We start from the raw sequence: 23,609 nt of genomic DNA, 5'->3' as shown, positions 1-23,609 counted from the left end.
CACATACTCTCTTTCACACACACACCTACACACACACCTACACACACATACACACACCTACACACACACATACACACACCTACACACATACCCTACACACACACCTACACACACACCTACACACACACGTGCACACACACATGCACATACGCACGTGTGCACACACACACACACACACATACACGAGCACATCCAGCTTTGCAAGTTGTGCCTCGCATTCAAGTGAAGGGAAATACCCAGTTATGTCTCAGAGGGCACAGGCCCAGCTGGGCCCCTCGGAGGGGGAGGTGGAGGCTGCCCTGGGGGAACGGGTTTGTGCAGGGCTTCCTGTGGGAGGAGCGTCCTCCTGGCCTATTTGGAGCCAGGCTTGGCCGGAGGGTCTGCTTTGCCCAGAGCAGTATGAGCAGAGGGACACATGTCACTCGCAGGTGGAAGTTCTAGGAGCCCCTGAGGTCTTGGCCTTCCTCTTTTCCCTGCCTCTGGGATCGTGGAGACATGAGGGGAGCAGCCCTAGGAGCCGGGACAGTCCTATTTCTAGGTGAGGAAATGGAGGCGGAGAGACATAATTCGCCCTGGAAATGACTAAGGTATAGCACTCACTGGAGAGTGGCACGGGCATCACTCATGCCTCGCGTGGGCACAGCCACCAGACTCTTCAGGCCCGGGGTCAGGACCCGGGCTCACAGGGGACCACACATTCTGGGTGACTGGGCGGACAGGAAGGCTGGGGCGACAGGCTCCCTGGCCACGAGGTATCCAGGCGCTCTGGAATACTGGACTTGAGGAAGCTAGAAAGAAGGAGCCTCCTCTTCCCCCAAAGAGGCGGGGCCACCAGGGGATGTCCCTGTCTGGCTGGTGGGCAGGGACCAGGCGGTGCGCCTGTGCTTCGGGGCTTGTGAAACGCGTAGTGTGATTGCTCACTCACCTGCTCCTCCTTGACGGTGGATTCAGTCCCGCACATTCCCTCTTTTCTCCTGGACTCTGACCCTGCTGGTTGGGGAGGGGTCGACAGGGACACCAGTTCCACCTCACTGGTCCCATCGCCCAGACCTCAGCACATCTGTCTGTTCCATCACCTCTCAGTTCATTCTGAGCCATTTCCATGCCACCAGCTGACTCCCCCCCACTCCCCCATGCACCCTGTCAGGCCTCCAGGTGCGGCCTGTTAACAACTGACTTCTTTTCTTCAATGAGAAGGTGCCCCTCCTCCTCAGAGTGAGGAGCCTGGAGGTTTCCCACGCTGCTGCTGTCCATGTCCCTGCGAGGTGACTGGGTGGCCGTTTGGATTCCCACTGGCCCTGGCCCAAGCTGCCCTCCCTGCTCCCTGCAGACCAGCTGTTCAGCCTCTGCTCTGGCCATTTGTCCCCTTGGCAACTAGCTTATTGCTTATATAACAGTTCCACGGGCAGCGAGCCCCCCCACAGAACAAGATTCCTCTCCATGCTGACCGCTGAGAAGTTGCAGGGTGCTCACGAACATGACCTTGGCATGAAGGCCTCGGATTGGGGGTTAGGGGCGGAGAGACAGCGGGGACCTACCTGGAAGAGAGGGAGTGTGGCAGCAAAGGTCTGAAGGTGGGGCAGGAAGAGGGTGCGCAGCACCGGTCAGCACCTGGACAGCTCCCTGCGGGCGCAGAGCCAGTGCCTGGGGAGGATCTTTGCAAAAGGCGAGTGAGGCCCCGCAGGCTCCAGGTTGTCCTTGCTCTCTGCTGAACCCTATAAAAACCCTGCCTGGCGGTCCAGGACTGAGGGAGACCCCAATCTCACCTGGTAAATGAACCCATGCTGCCGCCGTGGGCACGGATCGCAGGAGCTGAGGTGCTGAATAGGCCAGGGACACAGGACTTCCTTGGGGACTTCCAGGAGAGCAGGCCTTAGTGGCTGTTCGCTCAGCACACTTGTGCATGGCTCAGAGCAGCTCAGCGCCCCTAAGATGGGGTCAGGTGACTGGCTGCCTCTGGAGGGGCAACTGCAGTGTGGACATCAGTGGCCAGTGGGGGGAGTGGGGGAGCTCCTATAACAAAGGCCAAGAGTCCTGGTGGGTGGGGTGGGGTGGGGTGAGGAGAAAGGGAGGCAGGAAATGGGAGCCCGGGCTCCTCTTTCAGAACAAAGCCAGCAGGGCCAGGCTCAGACATGGCCCCCCCCCAACCCCCTGTATCCCCTCTGCTCCTCCTCCCCCCAATTACCTGGCTCCTGATGGAGATGACAGAAAATTGCGACTTAAAGAGCCATTTCCTGGCTTTGAAGTTAATGGAAAAAGCTGGGATGACAGGAGGCAGGGTGGTTTTCTCAGCAGCAGCGTGTGGGAAGCAGCTGTGTGTGCTCCTGAGAAGACAGATGTGCGCCCTCTGGCCACCACTGTCCTCCAGCCCTGGCACAGCTGGAGGGGCCCCTGGGCTCCCTGATGGACCGGGTCAGACCCCCTCCCCCAGGCAGTGACTGCAGCTTGAGGACAGGAACAACCTTCGGAAGGGCAGTCTGGCCATGGGATCAAAAGCATTGACACGGTTAGAACCCTTTGATCCAGCAGCCCAGCTTCCATGGATCTAATTATCAGTCCTCATCATGGCCTTATGTGTGATGCACACAAACAGGAAACTCCCCAAGTAGCTACTACTTGGGGATCAATTAGGATAAGTTTGTCATACCCATAGGATGGAATACTATACAGCCATTAAAATCAGGTTTTCAATTTAAGGATATAGAAAGATGCTCATAGTATGTAAATAGCACTTGTATTTATTGTATCCTTATATGTACTTATTAGAGACACATGAGAATTTGGACCCAAAATATTTATATCATGTGACCTACTTTGTGAAAAAAATAAAATGAAATAATATACATACACACACTGTGAAAAATAAAAAAGATCAGATGTGGCTGTCTGTTGGAGCATCATCCTGAATACTAGACAGTTGTGGGTTCCATTCCTGGTCAGAGCACATACGGGAAGGCAATCAATTTCTCTCTCTCTCTCTCTCTCTCATATCAATAAATAAAAAATCAAAATAAAAAGAACTACAAGGAAATATACCAAAGTGTTCACAGTCACTAACCCTGGAAGAGAGATTACGATGATTGTGTTCTTTATACTTTTTATATTGTCCAAAAGTTTGCTTTTTAATTATGAACATTATTTGGGAGAGCTGGTCCCAGAAATCCGAGCTTTTCCTGGGCTCTGGCAGGCCTTTCAGTCCAAGCGAAGGACTGCGAATCCTTCAGAGCTTGGTATCGAGAGCTTGGTATCGAGATGGGGAACTCCCTCTGGGCACAATAAACCGGCCTCTCCCAAAACGAGCCTGCCTGGGGTTATCTGACCGCCTCCAGCTTCTGGAAACCTGGATTGAGAATGGCAACCCCTCAGCCATCGCTTGTAGAGATCACAGACTCAGCTCCCAGGTCCGCTCCACCACTGCCACCTCCTGGGAAAGGTCCCGGCCGGCCTCCTTCCAGGAGGAAGCTCAGGTCAGCCCGTCTTTCCCACCCCTGTTCAAGACAGTGAGGATTAGGGGCGGCCCCCTGGGGTGAAAGGTCAGGGCTATTTGCTGTTGGGGGGCCCTCTGCACTCCTGGAGATCACTTATCCAAACTGGATTCCCGCATGCGCATGCGCTCTGGGGTGGGCCTTTTCTCTTATTTTGCAAATTCTTTTGAATCTTATTTTAAAATGAAATTTTTAAATAAAATAAAAGAGAAGCTAAGATGCTAACATGGACAGAAATCAAACAAACAACAAAAACCCAGCTCCCAGAGCTGCCTCAAATCCAGACATTTCTGTGTTTACTGCAAACCAAGGAGCCTGAGGAGAAGCAGCTCTGACACGAGTCTCCGTCTGCACTTTTGGTTATTCCTTAGGGGACCCCTCTTCCCCTGCTATTTGCTGTGTGTGAGCACATTTTAAAGACTTTTGTGAGTTTGTGCCAAATTGCCCTTTAGAGAGATGGTGCCCATTTATACTCCCACCCTCCATGCATGGGCACGCTGGCTTCCCAGCTCTTGCCAAGATGGGTTTTAATCTTTAAACAAAGCTTAATCGTGGCCAAGCTGATAGATAAAACATATAGGTATCTCATTGCTCTTTTTCCTCCAGGAACTCTAAGCTATCTTTTGTGGACCACGTTGGGCCACCTCATTGGCTATTACTTACCTGGAGACTTGGCTTGAGCCAGTTGGTCGGCCACTTCCATGAAGGTGCATGTCAGTGTCATGCCCCTAACATGGTCAAGATCACTGCAGAAAGACCGTGCAAAAGTGTATTCTTATGCAACACCCACAGCATTGCAGAGGACACTATCGCTCCCATTGCTGTCTCCCTTCTATGTAATGAAATCACATCCAAGAAATTTCTCCTGAAACTGAGTGGTAAGAATGGCGTTTTGTCCCCGGAGGAACGCATCTGCTTCCCTTTTCACCACGTGCGAGAGCCCTGGGGATCATGATTCTGACCTTTTTTTCTTCTTTCTTTTTGCTGCCATGAAGTGCAAAGCCAAGTTTAAGGATCAGTGACAGCAATTCTGTTAACTCTCTCTCTCTCTCTCCCTCTCTCTCCTTTAAATTCTTTCTTGTTAACTCTTATGGGAAATATATTTACACTTTTAGGGTCTTTAGTCCTGACCTTCTATTTTTATTTTACAAATCACACGGAGTGTTTTACTGGCAAACCACTCCAAATCCTGGGGGAAAAGGCAAAAGGGGGAATTTCTCATGATGATAAGCTCCGGTAATTTTCATGTCCCCTAAAACCTAGGCCAGAGCTGGCACCTAGCCCAGTGCTCACATAAATATTTGTTTACTACATGAGTGAATGGATGCAATCGACAATGACCCACAAAGAAAGGCATTGACATAGAAGAGAAACATGAGTTACCAGCTGATCCACGAGCAGGACAGTGTTACCATGGCGAGCAGGGTTTCCGGAAGCAAGACAAAGGGAAGGAAGTACCCAGAGTCTCAAAGATGCTCAGCCTCTCTATTTCTGAACATTTCCCAGAAGGCCTTCCACATTCTAGGCACCAAGACACTCATTCCCCTCGTTGTTTAAAACAATGTATAACCAGGAAGCAACCCAGAAGTCCGATAATCGGGCCGTGAGTCACAGAACTGTGGCGACCTGCTGATCGGGAAGTGGTGGCCCTTCAGGGTGTTCTGCACACGGAGTTCTTGAGGACTGGAAGGAACGTGTGTGCAGTGGCACTACTCAAACAGCGGGGTGCTGGATTGCATCTCTGCTCCGTGCCCCACCGCGGCAGGCAATGTGCACAGAAGGCTGCCTTGGGAATATCTTGCTTCTTTTCAAATAAACTCAAATCGGAGACGTTAGGTCGAGCACTATGTGTAGAGCGTATGCACAAGAGAGATCTCCCATTCAGAGTGGCCATCCTTTCTGATAGTCATGTGCGTACAGGCTTCCAGTAACAGTCACATGTTTAAAGCGTGTGCGTGCCCATGTTGCGTTCCCTGCCTCCAAAGCTCAGCTTCAAGTCCTCTCGGAGTTCCGTAGGAGGGTTTCCCTGCCCCACCGTGAAAGGCTAACAAAACAATTAATAAAAATCCAGTGAAGCGAGCAAGGTACCAAGCGGTTTAAACATGGCAGTGGGCATCTGGGAATGGGGAGCTTCCCCCCCTTATCTATATTGGCTACAAGGATCAGGCGTCACTTTTGTACATTTTCTAAATTTCTTTGAGATGATCTAACAGCATTCCCATCGTATTCTGCCCCAGCCCAGCCCCACGGCGCCGCCCTAGGCTGCCCACTGCCGAAGAAATAGGCCCTTTCCTTGGACACGTTCTCTGGGCACTGGATGATGATGCTGGCCTCACCTGGCCAGCCTTCACTCCCCACCCCTACCCCCACCTCCATGCCCCACATCCTCTCCCTGGGGGCCATCTGCAGGCACATAGTTTCAGTTGTTTTTGCCATCTGGGTGGGCTTCCTGCAGGGCTGTCCTATGGTGAGAGGGTGGCCCCAGGCCAGACAGGACTGCCTGCCCCTGCTCCTTCCGTTGGGGCCTCTCCAGGCAAGAGTCAGCCAGCGGGGGATGGCTGCAAAGGGTTCTGAGAATCCCAGGGCTATTTTTCTCTCCACCCACACCCAGAGGCTAAAAAAAAGTCAGTTGAAGGTAGAGTGGCTTCTAGAAACAGTTCGAGGGGCATCTAGTCTCGCAGACATCAGAGTCAGCCACGAGATGGGGTGAGTTTGAAGGAAGCCATGAGGGAGGGCCCCAGGATGCCTCCCTCCCACCCCCCAGGCTGCCTCTTTGGTCAAAAACTGAGAGACCTGGTGCCCAGTCTCGCCGTGCTGCTGAGGAGTTACGTAACTGGAAGCCGGTTAATTAGTTTGGGCCTCAGTTTCCCCGTCTGCAAGATGGGCACAGTGACTTCTATTTGCACAAGTGCCAAGAAATGATTATGTCAACATGATTCGATAGCTGTTGGATAAGGAAGTCCCTCCCCTCCACCCGTTCACTGATTCCTGCCTGTGCGTGTCCTCTGCTTTCCATTTTATCCTCCACCGGGCTGCCTCCTCCAGGAAGGCCCCTGGTGTGGCCCACATCTCTGCTCTTCCTGTGTAGCTCACCCAGGAATTGTTATTGACCTTTCTGGACTCACCTTTCCTCTCCTGTAAAATGGGCACAGTAAGGAGGACTTACCTCGAGTGGTCTCTGTGGACTTTAAATAAATGCATGTAAAGGACCAGAAAAGTACCTAGCATGCTCATCAGTGTGTGTGTGTGTGTGTGTGTACGTGTTTATAATCGGCGTTCTGTTTTTACTTTCTTTACCATTTTCACCTGCATCTGAGTCCTTGAGCCCATCACCGGCTCTTCTGTGTCTCTGGAACCATATTGTCCTTTCCCCTCTCTCGTCTAGAACAAGCCTCTCTGCAATGTATTTATCGAATTAGCTTTTGTGAAAAAAAAAAAAAAAAAAAAAAAAAAAAAGAATCCTGGGGAGACATCCAGTTCTGCTTCCTCAGAGCCAAAAGCACTTCTGGCACCCTCCCTGCAGGCTCGGCCTTGCTCCCTGTGGTGCGGGCTCTCAGACGGGGACACGATGTGAGACAGATAACTTCTGCCTGTGCCGAGTGCATCAGCATTCCAGCTGAGCTGCAATCCCACTGCCAGAGCCCGCGAGAGGCCGGAGGGAGCTCAGGGCTGGCACCCCTCACTCTGTGTGACGGGCGACAGGTGGCCTCGGGCTCCAGCGGCTGGGCCGATGGCAGAGACGGGAACATGGGTTCCCTGGGCATGAGCTCGGCAGAAGCCTTCGAGACCTGGTCTTTAATTAATCCTGACGCATACATCTGGTGTCCTTAATTGAGCTGGTGAACACCTCGAGGGCACGGGCTGTGACACAGTAACGGCTCCGGTAACACCAAGGATGCCAATGAGACCAAGTACACGAAGGAATGATCATTATATTTATTCATACACACTTAATAATGTACCTAACAAAGCATGTCATGCAAACAAAGGTTAGAGGTCATATGAATCGAGGAAAGCAATGCAGTAATTTGTACATTCATCTCGCCCGCGATACCCCCAGTGCCAGCAGGCAGCGGACGGCCTACAGCTGTCGGCAGGTGCTGATACAGAAGAGAGAAACCTCTGCCCCTTTCTCTGTCTTCCTCCTTCACGCGAACCTGGGGTCTTACGCGACGGTTTCCAATGAACGCTTCACACATGGCAGGTCCTTCACACACACACACACATGAAATTACGTAGCAAAAGCAATGATTTCAAATGTTTCTGACCATCTAGAAAAGTTATTCTGAAATACCCTAAGAGAAGGGAATACGAGGTGAGTTTTTAGACCCTTTGGACCTAAAAGGATTACCGTCTTCATGGGTGACTTCGTGCCCACTGGCCCCCGCGGGGAAAGAACGGATTCTCCCGGGAGGGGCATCAGCACACGCTGCGGACCCTCCCGGCACCCCTCCAGGGTTACGCAGGGGAGACGTGGACGCCGCTGTCTAGTCTGAAAGCGCGAAGCCACCCTCTGTCTTATCGTAGAAGAAAAGGTTCTTATAAAGTGGACTGGATAGTTATTTTCTGAAAAGGGGGGCCCTGTCCACGCACACAGGAAAGGACTTTGCACAAAGCCGGGGCACCAGGTGCTGCCTCTTCCTTCTCAGGGATGCTGACCTGTGTCTGAGCTGCCCGGTGAGCAGAGTCCCTAGGGGACATCTCTGACGTTTCACCGAGTGTGAGGGGCCTGGGGACCCCCGGGGACTGGAGACAGAGCTGAGGAAGCATCCTCTCTCCCGCCAAAGGGTGGTCTCAGAGCCATGCAGAGCAAGGAGAAGGCTCAGGGACCCTGGGAGCTATCCGAGGGCTGCATCTGGAGAGGGACAAGGAAGCCATCTTTTGAGGGCCTATGAGTTCCTAGGTCGTAGACGGCTGTCCCCAGGGTCTGTGACAAATTCGGAGAGTGTCCGTCTGCCAGATGCTCCACCTGGACTTTCTGTCATTCTGAGGAGGTCGCATGGGAGTGCAGGTGGGGGCTGCTCCAGCTGCCCACCGCTGGGCCCTCGCAGGGAGCGCGTGATGGGAGTCTTATCAAATTGTCAGTGGTTTTATTTTAAAAACTCATTTTAAAAGAAGGCTGGAGTTATTAAAGTTCTCTATAAAAAAGTACAAAGAGCCCAGCACGCCCAGTTGTTCTCGTGGAGTTAATGTCTTAAGGTTTTTTAAAAAAGGTCTTTGGAACCCGTGGGCCTTAGTGTAGGGGCGTCGTAAGGCTGTTGGATGACCGAGTCCTGCCTCCAGGGTGACTGACGGGCACTTGCTCACAGGCAGAGGCACAGGGAACCCTCCCAGGGTCCAGGGCATCACAGAATTCACGGGGCTGTGGTCACCGTGACAACGGCTTTCATCCATGTCCACCTCAGGGAACCTTCCCCGGTTTCCTGCCACCCGAGCACTTGAGAAGAAGGTGTTTAAAATACTTCCCAGCTCGCTGTCAGGCTGGGGCGCAGGCCCTACAACCCTGTCCCCTTCCTCCACAACCTGTCGGCAGTCGCTGCTCCCCCAGCCCTGGAGGGCCCTGGCTCAGCGCCCACCTGTGTCGAGATCCCGATGATTTGGTGTGCTCGGTGGGGGAGCACTCCCCCCTCGCCGGGTTTTAGAGAAACGGGGAAATGGCGTGAACGGCGCATGCAAGACCCAAGTGAGAGAAGGACTGTCAGGGGCAGTGACTTCCTGCTTCTTCTAAAAACGTAAGACGCTTGCTTTCTCCTCTCTGCAGCAGAGAGAAAGTAAATCCCAGCAAAACCCCCTAAAAACAGAAATCAAACTCCCCTTGCCAAGTGGGATCAGGCGGGGGCCACTGTTAGTTTTGGTGACTCCCCCAACCTCGCCGGCTGCCCTGTGCCCTGTGCTTGGCGGCGCCCGGGGGAGAAGGTGTGACCCGCTGGCTTCCAGGGCAGGTGGGTGGTTTGGGCTCAGCCACTCCCACGCAGGACACAGCTGGTGAGGATGCTGCTGGCATTTGGGAGCTGCTCTGTGAGGACCAGGCTAAGTCCCTGGAAACAAACTTGCTCTCCAGGGCCAGCCAGCAGCGTTTCTTCTGCACCAGCGACCTTGATGGAAGCCCTGGGAACGGAACAGCTTCTCCCCGGCCTCTCCCCTCTCCCCCCCCCCCCAGCCCCCCAGGTGCCCTCTCCTCTTCCTTGGCAAGCCTCCTTCCGGACACACAGAAACCTGCTCTTCTCCCAACGCCTCCCCCGCCTCTGCCTCCGCCAACCCTTGCTTCTCAGAACATGTCCCTTTGGGGTCTGCACCCTCCCCCAGCAGGCCCCACGCTCTGCTGGAGCTGAGCTCAGAGTGGTGCACAGGGGTCACGTGTGGGCTGCATTCACCCCCGTCTTGCAGTCTCGGGTCCTATCCAGAGAGCTCCCACCCTTCTGATTTCCCACCAAAATCCCAATAAGAAGCCTCACGAGGACAGACAGACAGCGGTGCTGCATGGACGTGTGGCGAGCAGTCCTTTATCAGCCTTCGGAGTCAGTTCTTGCCTTGAGTGAACCTCCCGCCAACTCCGGCGGGCTGCACCCGAGTCTTCCATTCAAACCAAACACCTGGCGGCTTTCGCTGAGCTGCAGAGAGAAGGAACTGCTGCAGGGCCCTGCGACGGCCTTTCGGTGGAGGCTCGGATTCTGTTAGATTCGACCGTGCCGGACCTCCACAGGCCCTGGTGATTCCGGCTGGACCTCCCAGAGGCTCCCCGTCACCCGGAAGGTCCTCCTCGCTCCAGCCCCACCAGGCTGCTGGGTCTTCACGCGCAGGACGCCATGGGATTCCATAGGCGCTGTGGCTGCGAGCTTGGGAATGGTTTCCGCGTGACATGTTCTTCCCACAGTGACTATTTTGGGCTCCAGAACCTTCCAAGCAGGAGTTTGTATCGAGATCCAGACACAGCAACACACCGAGCAGGCCGGGTCGGGGGCAGCCTCCCCACCTGGCCCCCAGCCTGCTGTCTCGGGCGCAGTGCCGGTCTGCAGACGGGCCTTTTCTTTGGAAACGGCACAGGTCAGGAAAGGATGCGGGCAGCTGGGAGGTGTGTGTGTGTTTCCTGGAGGAAGGAGTCGGGCTGAGCACAGACGGTGGCGAGGGCTCGGGGCCCCGGACGAGCGATGTGTAGGCCGAGGACATTTCTGGGACCTTCCTTCCCTCGGCTCCGTTCTGGTCACAGTGACCGGCTCTTCCGCTTCTTAGGCTCCTTCTATAAACTGGTCCCTTTTCTACCAGGTCAAACTGAGGGGGGCCTGGCGCGGACGCGACCCCCACACGTGTGCCGACCAGCAGGACCGCTGCTCGGACTCTACGGTCCACCCGGGGCGGCTGAGGAGTGGCTTCTCCGGGGCTGCCCTGCTCCCCACCCCTCCCTTCGTCCCCAGGACAGACGGGGTCTCCCCTCAAAGCCCCTGCGTCCCACCAGCATCAGGCACACAGCAGAACCAAGCAGAGGAGGCCCTCAGCTTGGAGCTGCTCCCAGGAGCCAGGAAAGGGCTGTGAGCACACCACCTCTGCTCCCACCAGAGTCCGCCATCCCCGCCTCCCCAGGAGCAAGAGGGCCGGACCCCACTCAGAAGCCGGCGCGAGGGAGCCAAGACAGTCTCATCTCAAAAATAACCCCAAAGCGCGTGTTTGCAGGTAGAATCAAATAGACATACATATATATATATGTATATGTACACATATGTCCGATTAATCAGGTAAAATGGCCATTCATTTCTGAAATTCGATCTAGGTTAAAAAATCAGAATGCCCAACACAGAGGCCATGTTCAGGGGGCACGTGGGGCCGGGGGAGAGGAAGCAGCGGATGTACTAAAACTTAATCTCAGAAGCAGATGAGAAACAAGAGCCTTCCCGGATGCAGCACAGTTTTCTCTTGTGAAGGGATGGTAATACTCTCCTTATGCTTGATGATATGCTTATCTCAGTGACAGAGACTCACTGGGGATGAAGGTTTGTTATAAACACGCAGACTCCGTTGCAATGATGCATCTGCAAAACAGAGCAAAACCCTTCTCGCAAGGAAGCATCTCGCAGCCAGGCTTCCTGTCTCTGCAGCAGGAGCCGGACGTGGGGGCCGGAGCCGGATAGCTTTCCATCCCTCGGGGGGGTGCCAGGGCCGGAGACGGACGGGAGAGAAGTCCCTCGGGAGGGACCGAGTCTCAAGCAAACACTTTTAAGTTCCTGTACATCGTACTCCCCGAAACGCCACGGCGGCCTAGTCCATAAATAAATACAAAAGGGACGGGGCGGGGCGTGCCCTCCGCTCGCTGGGGCGCAGGCAGCGGCACGTGGGTGTGCGCGGGGGCGGGAGGGTTGGCGAACTACACTGGTGCGTGGTGCTGCTGCGGATGGCACCCCGGACCGCACCGCACCGCGGCGTCATCTCCCGGAGGTTACGGCGGACGTGCGCACGCACCCGTCGGTCCTCGGACATCCTGTGCTCGTTCAGCGAAGTCCTTAGAAGGTTTGGCCTCTTGCAAAGAAATGCAGGCGTCGTGACGACGGGAAGCGACCACGCGTGGGTGCCAGACAACAGACCCACCGATGTCCCCCCGGAGGTTTCCTTTCTCTCTCTCTTTTCTTAAGAAAAATAACTGGTCGCCGCTGGGTGATGACTATTCACATCTGGGAGCAGCGAGCTGGCCGGGCGACTGTTTCCATGGAGAGCGAAGGGCAGGTGCTCCGCGCGGCCCACCCCCACCCTCCCGGCTCGCCCTCTCCTCTCCTCTCGGGGGTCCCGGCTCCTTCCCAAGGCGCCTGGGTGGGTGGGGCCCTATCCAGCCCGCATCTCTGGTTGGGGTGGGGGTGAGGGGGCAGGATGCTGATGGTGAACGCCGACGGACAGGACGGGAGGGGGAAATATATCAAATCGTACCAAAAAGAGGCAAGAGTCTGTTTGCTTTCCAGGAAGGGGACCCTGCGGCCGGAGGCGGCCTCTACACCATGATGAGACTGGACACGGAGCTCTGGTTCTCTTCCGCTAAGATACGGTTCTTGGTTCTCAGAGAGAGGCCCTGACCTCCGAGAGGTCACGTGTGGACTAACCACCGGAGGGTCTTGCTGGCCTCCGTCTGGAACGAGAAGGGAGGCCTGGGCCTCGCAGTGTCAGGGTGGCGGTCATGTCCCGCGGCGGGGAAGGGGTGGGGCGGGGCGGGGGCGGGGGGGGGCGTTTGTGGTCGCAGGCGAGCTTCATACGGGGCTCTGTAAGATGGGGTGCACGAACTGGGGGTTGACGTACGAGAACCCTTCGAAGTCGGCCTGGTCGATGTTAGCGATGACCAGCTGATCGGGAGGCGTGAGCACGGGCTGCCCGCGGGTGAAGAACTTGTCGAAGTTTTCCGCGCCTTTGCCGCACTGCGGAGGGAGAGGAGAGGAGGGGAGGGAGGTCAGTAAGCGCGCGGGGCGCGGGGGCGAAGGGCACCGCGCAGGGAGGAGCCGCCGGGCGGCGGGCAGGTTAGGCGGGAGAACTCGGAGGCTTGCAGGCCGCTGGATGGAAAGCCAGGCACAGCCAACACCTCGCTCAGGTGTGCGTCTTCACCCCCTGACCACAGTGAACCCCTCAGCAGAAGTGCACGGTGGACAGTGAGGTGACCCAAGGGGGCCGCTGCTTAAGTCCATCTTACAGAGCAAGCAGGGCCTGAGCATGGATCGCGCGCGCGCGAACACACACGCACAGACATACGCATGCGAGGCCTGCACCCCCACACATCAGTCTTGATTCCATGTGAAAGGCCAGGACATGGGTGGGGTGCAGGCAGTGACCCCTAGACCCTGAGGCTGGGGTTACTGCTCCACGTCTGCTTCTCTGTAACCATATTTGTAATGAAGTAAAGGCGCTGTGACTCGTGTCTTCCAACTGCTCAACCCCTAGACCCGTCCCTGACCCACACTGCAGGGGGATGAGGGGGGACCGGTGAAGGCAAGGATGGGTACACCCCCAGGGCACAGGCAGACTTCCGCCTGTCTGGATAGATCTGGTCCGCCAGCCCATGGGTCGACATGGAGTTTGTGTGCAGGGGCCTCAGGCTGGAGTGCCCAGAGGATGCAGAGCAGAGCCTGCTGGCTGTCTGTGGGGATGTTTCTCTCCTCTGGGTCCCCCTGGCACTCAGGGAAGACGGGCGGCAAGCAGAGCCACCCTGTGGAGGCTGAGACACACATGCAGACACGCAGCTGCGGTAACAGCTAGAGGAACAGCCCTCCTTGGGATGGACCAGAGGTTCTCAACCAGGGACAACTCCGCACCCCACCTCCTTTTTGGGGTCGCTGGGCCATGTCTGGATGCATTTTTGGTTATCATGACTCGGGCCGGGGGTGTCACTGGCCTCTAGTGGGCAGAGGCAAGGGGTGCTGTTAGACACCCTGGTCTGACATGTCAGCAGCGCTGACACCAAGATGGCGGAGCCAGGTGGACGCGGGCTTGAGCTCAAACAAGGAGATCAGGCAGGAACGGCATCCGCGAGCAGAGAAGGGACAAACGGCAAAGCCCACGGCGCAAGCGCTGTCAGCGAGCGTTCCAGCCACTGTCCAGCTGGCTTCAAGGAGAACGTCCTCTGGGAACCTGGCCGATGGACACCGCTCAGTGAGTCTCCAGGGGCTGGGGCCATGCTCCCTGGAGGAGCAATCACCTGCAGGCCTTTTGCTGTTCACTAACCAGGCAGAGATGGGCAAGAGGCACTCCTGGGACGACGGAAAGGAGGGGGACGTCTCTCAAAGGAAGAGGAAGGCCAGCCGGTCCAGGGCATCGAACGTCCCTCTGCTGGCTGGGGTCTCCTGACTCGCTCTGGACTTGTGTGGACATGTGAGTACCATCTTGGCAGCGTTGGAGGACCAAACCTCTTCCAGAGAGAAGTCCAAAGCCAGCCGTTAGCCGTCACAGAACAGGAAGTGAGAAAGCCCACCGGCGGGTGGGGCTCCGTGGTGGAGTACTGACCCACCAGCCAGGGGGCCATGGCTTGATTCCCGGCAGGGCACCTGCCTGGGTCACGGGCTTGCGCCCCAGTAGGGGATGTGCAGGAGACAGCGGATCAATGATTCTCTCATCATTGATTTCTCTCCCTCTCTCTCTGAAATCCACACACACACACACACACACACACACGCACACAACTGAAGGAAGAGCTCCCAAGATCTAAAAGGCGGCCCACGCAGAAGCCTGGGGAGGGGACGGACGGTCCAGGGCAGGGGTCCTCAAACTTTTTAAAGTGGGGGCCAGATCACGGTCCCTCAGAGAGCTGGAGGGCCGGACTGTATGAACTACTAATTCCTACTGTAACACCTCGGCTGCGCTCACTGCCCAAAAAACCTGGCGGGCCGGATCAGACTCCTCTGCGGGCCGCATGTGGCCCGCGGGCCGTAGTTTGAAGACGCCTGGTCCAGGGCATCAAATTCTAAAGCGTCACCCAGCGCAGGGCGCTCCTGAGGGCTCGCTTAGGGGCCACGTGCTGCCACACCTGGAGCAGAAACCCCCACTTCTGAAAGCCTCACGCCGGCCACGGACCATGGACGGCGCCTGGGGCAAGGAGGGGCCGGGCCACCCGAGCTCTGCCCTGGATCACCGCCCACGGGGCCGGCCCGCAGGCCCCCGGGCTGCTCGCCCCCGCACACCGCTCCCTTCTCTCTCCAGTTCCCAGTCTCCGTGGAGTTCTCCTGATCCCAGAGGGAGAAACAGGATGTGGGCAGATGGAAACCCGCTCCCTCCGGTGAGGATGCCTGGGACGGGGCACCTGAGGCTCGGGCTGTGCCTCGAGTGCCCCCGGAGGAAGCCTGGAGAGCGGGAGGCGGACCCCGAGGACGGAGGAGATGGAGGACACAGGGGGGGGTGGCTGTCCTCAGGGGGGTCACACCAGAAAGACGCCACGTTCTCCCACGGGGGCGGGGAGGGGGGCGCGGGCACAGCTATTTTTACCAGCCGTTCCGCCCTGGGAGGAGCAGCGCTCATTTCCCCACCACAGGGGGCTCTTCATGCCGGGAACCCAGTCCTCCCCCCTCCCCCGAGAAACTGGCCTGGGAATGGGCACGCTCCCTAGGTCATACTGCAGCAGACCTTCAACCACCCGCTTTTCTTTTCTTTTTTCTTTAATCCTCACCTGAGGATATTTCCCCCCATTGATTTATAGAGAGAATGGAAGGGAAGGAGGGAAGAGAGGGAGGGAGGGAGGGAGGGAAAGAGAGAGATCACTGTGAGAGACGTAGTCATTGGCTGCCTCCCACACTCACCCCTACTGGGGCTGGGGAACCTGCTACCGTGGTTGCAGCCTTTGTCGCGGTTGTGACCACGGTGGGCCTGGGGGTCCCTGGGCTCAGGGCTCTCGGCCACCGCACAGCATGCAGAAGCGGAGGGCGGCATTTGCTACTTGTGGGCAAAACTCCTGGCGAGGGGCCCTCCCTTTCAGCAGCCCAGCCTCTGGCCCCTGGGCTGGAGCCCAGAGGACATCTGTGCTCAGTGGGCCACATCTGACACCAGGAAGAGGGGGACACAGGGGGACGAGGGACCCACCAGAGTGCCAAAGCCCAGGGCAATGCTTCGGACAACACGCCGTGAGGGGACCTCTGTAAGGGTCAGAGGAGGCCGTGCACGTCCACCCTGCACGCCTCTGAGGACCCAAGGGACTGAGGGAGGCACCACCTGGGCGGAGGCACCACGGGGAGCAGGTGCTGGCGTGTGAGAGGCGTGTGATCACCTGCGAGGCGTGAGCAAGCACCAGGAGCCAGCTCCCCCTCCCCCTCAGCTCTATATTCGGGACCTCGCTTTTTTTTTTTTTTTTTTTTTGGCCTTGTCATTCCTACCCATTTGGTAAAATCACCCATTACTAACACGAACCTAGGCGATGCTAGGCCTGGGGAGCTGTGACAAAGCACAGAGAGATACGACCCTGGGCCCCTGATGCCCCGTCAGGGCCCAGGTGGCCCCCGGCCCACTCTCCGCCCTTGGCATTGTGGGTGAGGCCGTGGAGGCGGGCCCCTCGCTCCGGTCCTGACCTGGGAGAGGCCACCGGGTGAGGACCCTGCCCTTCCCCTCGGTGCCCGGGCACGAGACTCTAACCCAGGGTCCCCGGCAGGGTCACGGGAGTGTGAGTAGCATGAAAACACTGCCATTTCCAAGCAAATCCACACAAAGCCCCGAAGAGCGGGAAGAGCACGCAACCAACCGAGAGGACAGGCGTGTAGCGACGGGGAGGAGGAGGGACACGCACCAGGTGGGACCCTGGCTGACGACTACGAGGCAGCAGGATGTGCTTGGTCTTAGGGGAGCCGCGCTCACATGTCAAGCCCGCAGCCCCGTGCCGGGTCCCGGCGCACGCAGTGTTAGTAAGAACGCTCCCATGTCTGCGCGTGGCCCCTGCCCCTGGGTGGGTGCCGTCTCCATGGGATTAAACAACAGAGATGAGTGGACACCGTCTGCTTTGGGCCTCCCGGGAGGTCAGATCCACGCTACGGAGCCACCCAGGAGGGAGCAGGGCCACGGGGCAGCAGCCTGGCCCGGCCTCTCTAAGAAGGCCAGCATGCTCCGGGGAGGGTCTTCCGTGCACGGCCAGCGCAAGCAGGGGCAGGCGCCGAGGGCTGAACGTGAGGTGTGCTCACCGAGGGCCGGGATGCCCACTGCAGCCAGAGTGTTTTGGTGCAGAAGGCCTGGAGAATAAGAACGGACAGGGAGAGCGTTTGGAACAGTCAGTGCCCGTCCCCGGAACCCCAGTGTGTACAGGATGCCACAAACCCGTGGAGACGCCTGTGAGGTCTGCTGTCCTGAGAGCCATAAGGTGCGAGCCAGGCGGCATGGTGCGGCCCCACGTGGGTGTAGGTGCACGCGCGTGTACCACTTTCCGGAGGTTACGGAACAGACGTGAACCCTGAGGCTAGTGGCCCCGGATGGGAGACAAGTGTCTTTGTTTTGGGACCCTCCCTGCTGCTGAGCCGTCTAGTTCACCACCTGCAGCTGGTGTTCGGAGAGTAACTTTATAAAGGGGGTGGGGCCTCCTTCACCTGCTGCCGTCACCTGTGGCGAGAGACGAGCCAGGCTGTGGCTTCTCAGACCAAACGGAACCGTGTTCACCTCCCCCGTCGCCTCAGAGCCGCGCTCAGAAAGGCCAGGCCCGGTCAGGAGGCCGCGGTTTTGCTGGCGGACACAGGCTGTGAGGCACACGGTGAATGAGCGGGTTCTCGTGGGCCTGGGCTTGTTCTACGGAATGACAGGATGCCCTCCATTTGGCCTTCCTTTATTGTTGACATTTAAAAATATTTTTACTCATCTCAGAAAGGAAGGGAGGAGAGACAGAAACATCAATGATGAGAGAATCATGGATCGCTGCCTCCTGCACGCCCTACCCTGGCGATCAAGCCAACAACCTGGGCAAGTGCCTGGACTGGGAATCGAACTGTGACCTCCTGGCTCTTAGGTCGATGCTAAACATCAGCCCGCCGGCTGGGCTGGCCTTCCCAAGTGGCCGGCTCCAGCTGATCAGGCTCCTTTCCCAGAAAGGCTGCCGGAGTGGCCACCGCAGTGACACTGGGAGCCTGTCAGCTCGCCCACTCCCGCGGGAGCTCCTGGAGGCTTGTACCAGACCTGTGGCCGCTGTGGGTCTTTCTTCTAAAGGCCACCCTGCTTCCCGTGTCTCTTTCGAGCAGAACCGTCTGTGGGAGGGTAATTATCGGGGAAAGGAAGCCTTCTCGCCTCTAATTAACCGAGTAGAAAGTGCTGTCGTAGGCTGGTTGAAGGCTTCAGAGCGCCTTCTGTGCATCAGAATGTGGCCGAACCTCTGGCCCTGATGGCTGTGCGTGTTCCTATGGTGCCGAGAAGCTCCCGCATCTGTCCGGGGCTCACCTTTAGTTAGTGTCACCGCTGCTGGGCTGCTGGTTCCACGGAGAGGCCGGGACAATGCGCCTCCCGCTGCCCGTTCCTGATTGGATGCAGCCGTGTGATGGCTCCGACAGCCCCGCAGGGCTGTCTGCCCCCATCCCCTTCCCCTGGCAGGGGCAGAATAGGCACCTGGAATGCCCTTTGCTTTAGGCATCAGATGTGAAGAGGCATTAGGTTTGCCACTGACTCTCCCATGTGTGCACGTGTGTGTGTGTGTGTCCCCTTCAGAAATGAAGTATTCACCTTTGCTGAGTGTCTTCTTCGTTAAACCTAAAAATAAAAAGGCAGCTCCTTCCGAGGGACCGTCTGATGGGGCCTGTTTTTGATGACTCCGGGCTTTTCGCTCGGAACTCGGCCAAATGCTGAGCGGACGGGCCGGGGCCGGGGCCGGGGCCGGGGCCGGGGCCCTCCGGGTTTCTTGGAGGGAAGCGAGCGGCTTGCAGTTGCTTTTTCCACAGCGAGGGAGAGCTCTGTGCGGCCTCACACCCAGGAGGGCAGAGCGGCTGTTTCTGTTCTTGCTTTTCTTGTACAAAACCTCCAGGTCACAGCGATCACCCCTTGCTCTAGAAAATCACCTCCCCCGCCACCTCCCCACGGGCCTCCCCACAATGGGCCGCCGCAGTGCAGGCTGTCCCTCTGGCCGAGCCTCATTCCCCACGGCCCCCCTGTGCCTCCGTGTGAGCTCCAGACCAGCCAGTCTCAGGGGAGATGCCCACCGTTCCTCACCTGACTCGGTCACTCCCTCCCTCTGCTCCGCCTCAGAGAGAATCCAGGCCCAGGCGGTTGCCCACCATCCTATGCACAGGGCGGGCGGTGGCCAGCTCGATTCCTGGTCAGGGCACGGGCCTGGGTTGTGGGCCCTGTCCCTGGTGAGGGGTGTGCAGGAGGCAGCTGATCAATGTTGCTCTCACATCTATGTTTCTTTCTCTCCTTCCTTCCTCTCTTTCTAAAAATCAATTTAAAAACCATTTTTTTTTTTTTTTTTTTTTAAAGAGAGAGAATCCAGGCCGCGGCCACACCATCGAAAGTCCTGCCTAGGGCCTCTGGATGGATCCCACTCGGCGTGACGTGTCCCTGTCCTGTCGGGGGGATCCGCCTTCGAGGGGCCCCCGGGCCTCATGTCAGCCATGTCCCTGTGGCCGGCAGGAAAATGAAGGAAGACGGAGCACGGAGGAAACCGGGTCCTCCGATGAGCTCTGTGTGGTGCAGTGACAGAATTCTCCGCTCGCTTTGGGAAGTCAGGGGTTTGGGGTCATCTCTCTTTGGAGGTTCAAAAATAACAAATATAAGGAAGACAAGACTTCTGAGCTTAGGAGCACAACAACGACCCCAGCAGCCCCTGGGTAACCGAGGGGGCTCAGGTCTTACTAGGCCCTTGCCTGAGGAATCCGCTGTGAGCGTGTAAGGTCTCTTTCTTCCTTCTGGCCAGGGCTCTCGCCAAACAGGCCTTTCCATCAAAGCCGTCAGTGTCGGGGTCTTGGCCATGCTTTCTGCTCCCGTTGGTGAGTTCTGGGCCGTCCCTTCACAGCCAGAGGTGACTGGCTTTTTATTTTAACGGGCACTCGGTTAGAAACCGAACAGACAGCAGGGCCTCAGGAATGAACACACACACACACACACACACACACACACTGCCTGCGGCTCCACTGCCGGACTACACACCCAGTGATTTCCACGGCCCTGGGGCCCCGGCACTCCTGGCTGCCTCGCCAGTTATGTTCTCTCTTCCCCAAGGTCGAGTCCAGGGCCGAACACCCAGGAAGGCGAAAGCCCCTGCGAACCAGCACTGTCCTCGGACAGCGAGGTGGGGACTGAGAGGTGTGTGTGAGGGCCTGGCTGTGTTTCGGCTTGTTCTGGGAAGGGGTTTTGCTGACACCTCGAGCTGGGGCAGCAAGTGTCTACATTGCCCTGTAGGAACGAGGCTGCGGGTGCGACGTGAGGGTGCACCTTTCATGTTCCATGTCATGGGGTAGGTAATGGTGAAAGGGACAAAGGAAAACCCCCAACAGGGTTCTGCTGAGACAGCCCCCAGCATCCCTCCTCGCTGTCCTCATCCCCTGCCCCCTTCAGACCAGGCTCTGCGACCTGGAGCTCAGGGCGCCTGGAGACCCCGAGACCTGGGACTGGCTGGGGAGGAGGTGGGGCGGCAGGTGCATAAGGCTCCCACCTGAGATGATGACTCAGGAGACAGGCACTGACCTCATGAATGTCAGTGTTTCTCCAGTTCGTGCTAACAATGCCTCGGCACCATAAACCCACTGGCTGCCCGCGGCTTTGTTCTTGGGGTGGAGGGCGCATGAGCACGTTCGACGAGGAAGCCGTGTGCCTTCCACTCAGTAACCCAGCCACCCGGAGGGCCCCCTCGGCCTGATCCGGGGGCACCCGTCTGGAGGCAGATCTGGGCCGAGCCAGCACCAGGACCGCCTCTGAAACCGACTGTGCCATCATGCCGCCTGTCTGCACCGCCAGCAGAGGCGCCTGTGCCATCATGCCGCCTGTCAGCATCGCTGGCGGAGGTGCCCACCGAGCTGCGGCACGGACCCACCCGGCTTCAGACACGGGTGCAGAGACAGCCTCCTTGGAGGCCCTGCAACGTGGCAGTGCAGGAGCGAGGAGGCCTGGAGGCACTTTACCTCCAGAGACAGGAACATTCAGAAAGGCAGGAGCAGGCGCCGCTCGCATTGGGGGCAGCCCTCGAGGCGGAGCGGGGAGGGAGGGGTGTGGTGGGGGAGGACACGGATCTAGGAGCCAGAACACAGAGTCCCAACCCTCGTTCTACCACCTGCCAGCTGTGTGTCCTCAGGCAAGTCACTCAGCCTCTCTGAGCCTCAGTTTCCTCAACGGTTATTGGGAGCGACAGTACCCACCTTCAGGGTTAAATGAACGACTGTGTAAAGCCCTCAGGACAGGGCCTGGGCGTTGTGTTCGTTAAATAAATGGAGAGAGTGGGGGCCCTATAGGAAGAGTCTGAATAAAGATGGCGACACCAAACATGGTGGCTGATACACCCCTTGCAGCAGGGGCAGCGGCCAATGGGAGACCGGCGCCCAGGGCCTGCCCACAGGTTCTGCTCCGGGTGCCAGGCAAGCCCAGGACAACCGGAGCCGCGGAGAAGTCCGCCGAGGCCTCTCAGCAAGGAACACAGACCATGACATCAAACCAAGCAGCCCTGCCCGGCTCTCTACCGCCTCTGGGGCTGCTTGGCCATCGCACTGCTGCAGTGCACGGTAGACACAGGCTCCCCTCGCTGCCCATCTGTCCTGACTCCCAAAGCCAGCAGGAATGCTGGGGGCTCAGACACAGAGCGGAGGGCAAGGCGGGCACTGGCCATTTCCGCCTGCAGCATCCCGAGGTCGCTGCCATCCTCGCTCGGGGAAAAGGGTGGGTGGGACCCACAGGATTTGGGGGACCGGGGCCCAGAAAGTGGAGGCGCCCCGACTCACCACTTTGGGCTTGAAGGGCGGCTGGATCTCCCTGTTCTCCAGCTTCTCCCAGTCGATCCTCCGGAAGAAGGCGTGTTCGCGCACGTCCCGCTCGCCCTCGGGCCCGCAGCCCAGCCGCTTGCCCGGGTGCTTGGTCATCAGCTGGAAGGCAGGAGAGAGGGTCGGATGCGTGACCTGGGACTGCAGTTGATAGGATGTGCTGTACGACTGAAACGTGCCGGGAGAGAAGACTCAAGGGTTCTCTCTCCACAGAAGGAAAAAGCGGGGCTCCGTGAGGTGATGGATGAGCTAGCGTGACCGTGGGGTTCCTCTCATAAGGTGCCGTCATCCCTCCGTGTCCACGGGGATTAGCTCGAGGACCCCTCGTGGATACCAAAATCCACGGATGCTCATAGAAAAGGCGCAGTGTCTGCATATAACCTGCACACATTCCCCCATATAGTTTAAATCATCCCCCAGTTACTGACACCTGATACAATGTGAATGCCATCTAAATAGCAGTTACACTGTATTGTAGGGAATAATGACAAGAAAAAAAAGTCTGTGTATGTTCAGCATAGACACAGCCATCGTAGGCCTCCTTCCATGGTACATGTCAGCAATCATATCACTTTTTTGAAGAAATATGTTCCATCTGTGGTTGGTTGAATCCACAGATGCAGAACCCGTGGATACAAATGGCCAGTGCATACATCTATCACCGCATCCTGCTGTACACTTTAAATATATTACAATTTTATTTGTTTTCTAGAGGCCCGGTGCATGACATTTGTGCACTGGAGGGGGGGGGGTCCCTCAGCTCGGCCTGCACTGGGCCTAAGCCAGCAGTCGGACATCCCCCGAGGGGTCCTCAGTGCTGCCCCAGAGGTGGGAGAGGCTCCCACCACCACTGCTGTGCTTGCCAGCCGTGACCCTGGCTTCTGGCTGAGAGGCACTCCCCCTGTGGGAGCGCACTGACCACCAAGGGGCAGCTCCTGCATTGAACGTCTGCCCCCTGGTGTTCAGTGCGCGTTCTAGTGACCGGTCGTTCCGCCATTCAGTTGATTTGCATATGAGCCTTTTACTACATAGGACTGTTCCTTAATCAAATTGAATAAGTAAGCAGAAGATTTCATTTACATGCTCCTCAAAACCCACGACCCAGAAGGCTCATGGCAGTGCATCTGTAACAGCCCCTCACCAGAGAGCGGCCGACCGAGCGCCCACCAGCAGAGTGCACACACAGAGAGCGGCACATGCGCCCAACGGAATACCCCACAGCCAAGAGGAAGACGGGCTTCCACCGCGCCCAGCAGCGTGGAGAGATCTCGCCATCGCAAGGTCAGGGGAAAAGCCAGACCCAGGGAGCATCCACGGCAAGACCCATGTGTGCAAAGTTCAAAACAGGCACAGTGAGGGCATGCAGTGACAGTGTGTGTGTGTGTGTGTGTGTGTGTGTGTGACTGCCGGGCGGGACAGGGGCAGCTCTCGAGGTGCTGGGCACGCGTGTCCATTTTGTGACCATTCGCTGGCTGCACACTGATGACGGCGCCCTTTTCTACAGGCGTATTACATCTCAACAACAGAGGAATGGACTCAGCACTAACCGTGGTGTGCGGAGGAGAACTAACGCGTTCTAAGGGTCCTTGATCACTTGCTACACCGCCCCACAACTTCATGGGGGGCGGGGGGAAGGATGGCAAACTAAAGCCACTGAGTTTCGGGAGGTGTTGGGGTGCCAACCCGTGTCCCAGGCTCCGCTTTGCCCACCACGCCCCGCAGGTCACCAGGCTCTCGCCCGGGAAGGCGGGGG

General features: G+C 57.5%; 1 protein-coding gene across 3 annotated transcripts in view; it reads right to left on the bottom strand.

The window, feature by feature from the left end:
- Nucleotides 1–7,403: 7,403 nt before the first annotated feature.
- The window catches only part of PRKCA (protein kinase C alpha), a 249,063-nt gene continuing 232,857 nt past the window's right edge, over nucleotides 7,404–23,609 (bottom strand). For all 3 annotated transcript variants that reach the window (XM_036451538.2, XM_036451541.2, XM_036451543.2), the window contains 3 exons: nucleotides 21,818–21,958; nucleotides 12,216–12,874; nucleotides 7,404–9,611 (listed from right to left, as the gene is read on the bottom strand). In XM_036451538.2, coding sequence (XP_036307431.1) covers nucleotides 12,710–12,874; nucleotides 21,818–21,958 — 306 coding nt within the window. In that variant the 3' untranslated portion in view covers nucleotides 7,404–9,611; nucleotides 12,216–12,709. The remainder of the gene's footprint in view (nucleotides 9,612–12,215; nucleotides 12,875–21,817; nucleotides 21,959–23,609) is intronic.

Source organism: Pipistrellus kuhlii, unplaced genomic scaffold (assembly GCF_014108245.1).
Source record: "Pipistrellus kuhlii isolate mPipKuh1 unplaced genomic scaffold, mPipKuh1.p scaffold_m20_p_22, whole genome shotgun sequence".
Lineage (NCBI taxonomy): Eukaryota > Metazoa > Chordata > Mammalia > Chiroptera > Vespertilionidae > Pipistrellus > Pipistrellus kuhlii.
This window is presented reverse-complemented; position numbering and strand designations above follow the sequence as displayed.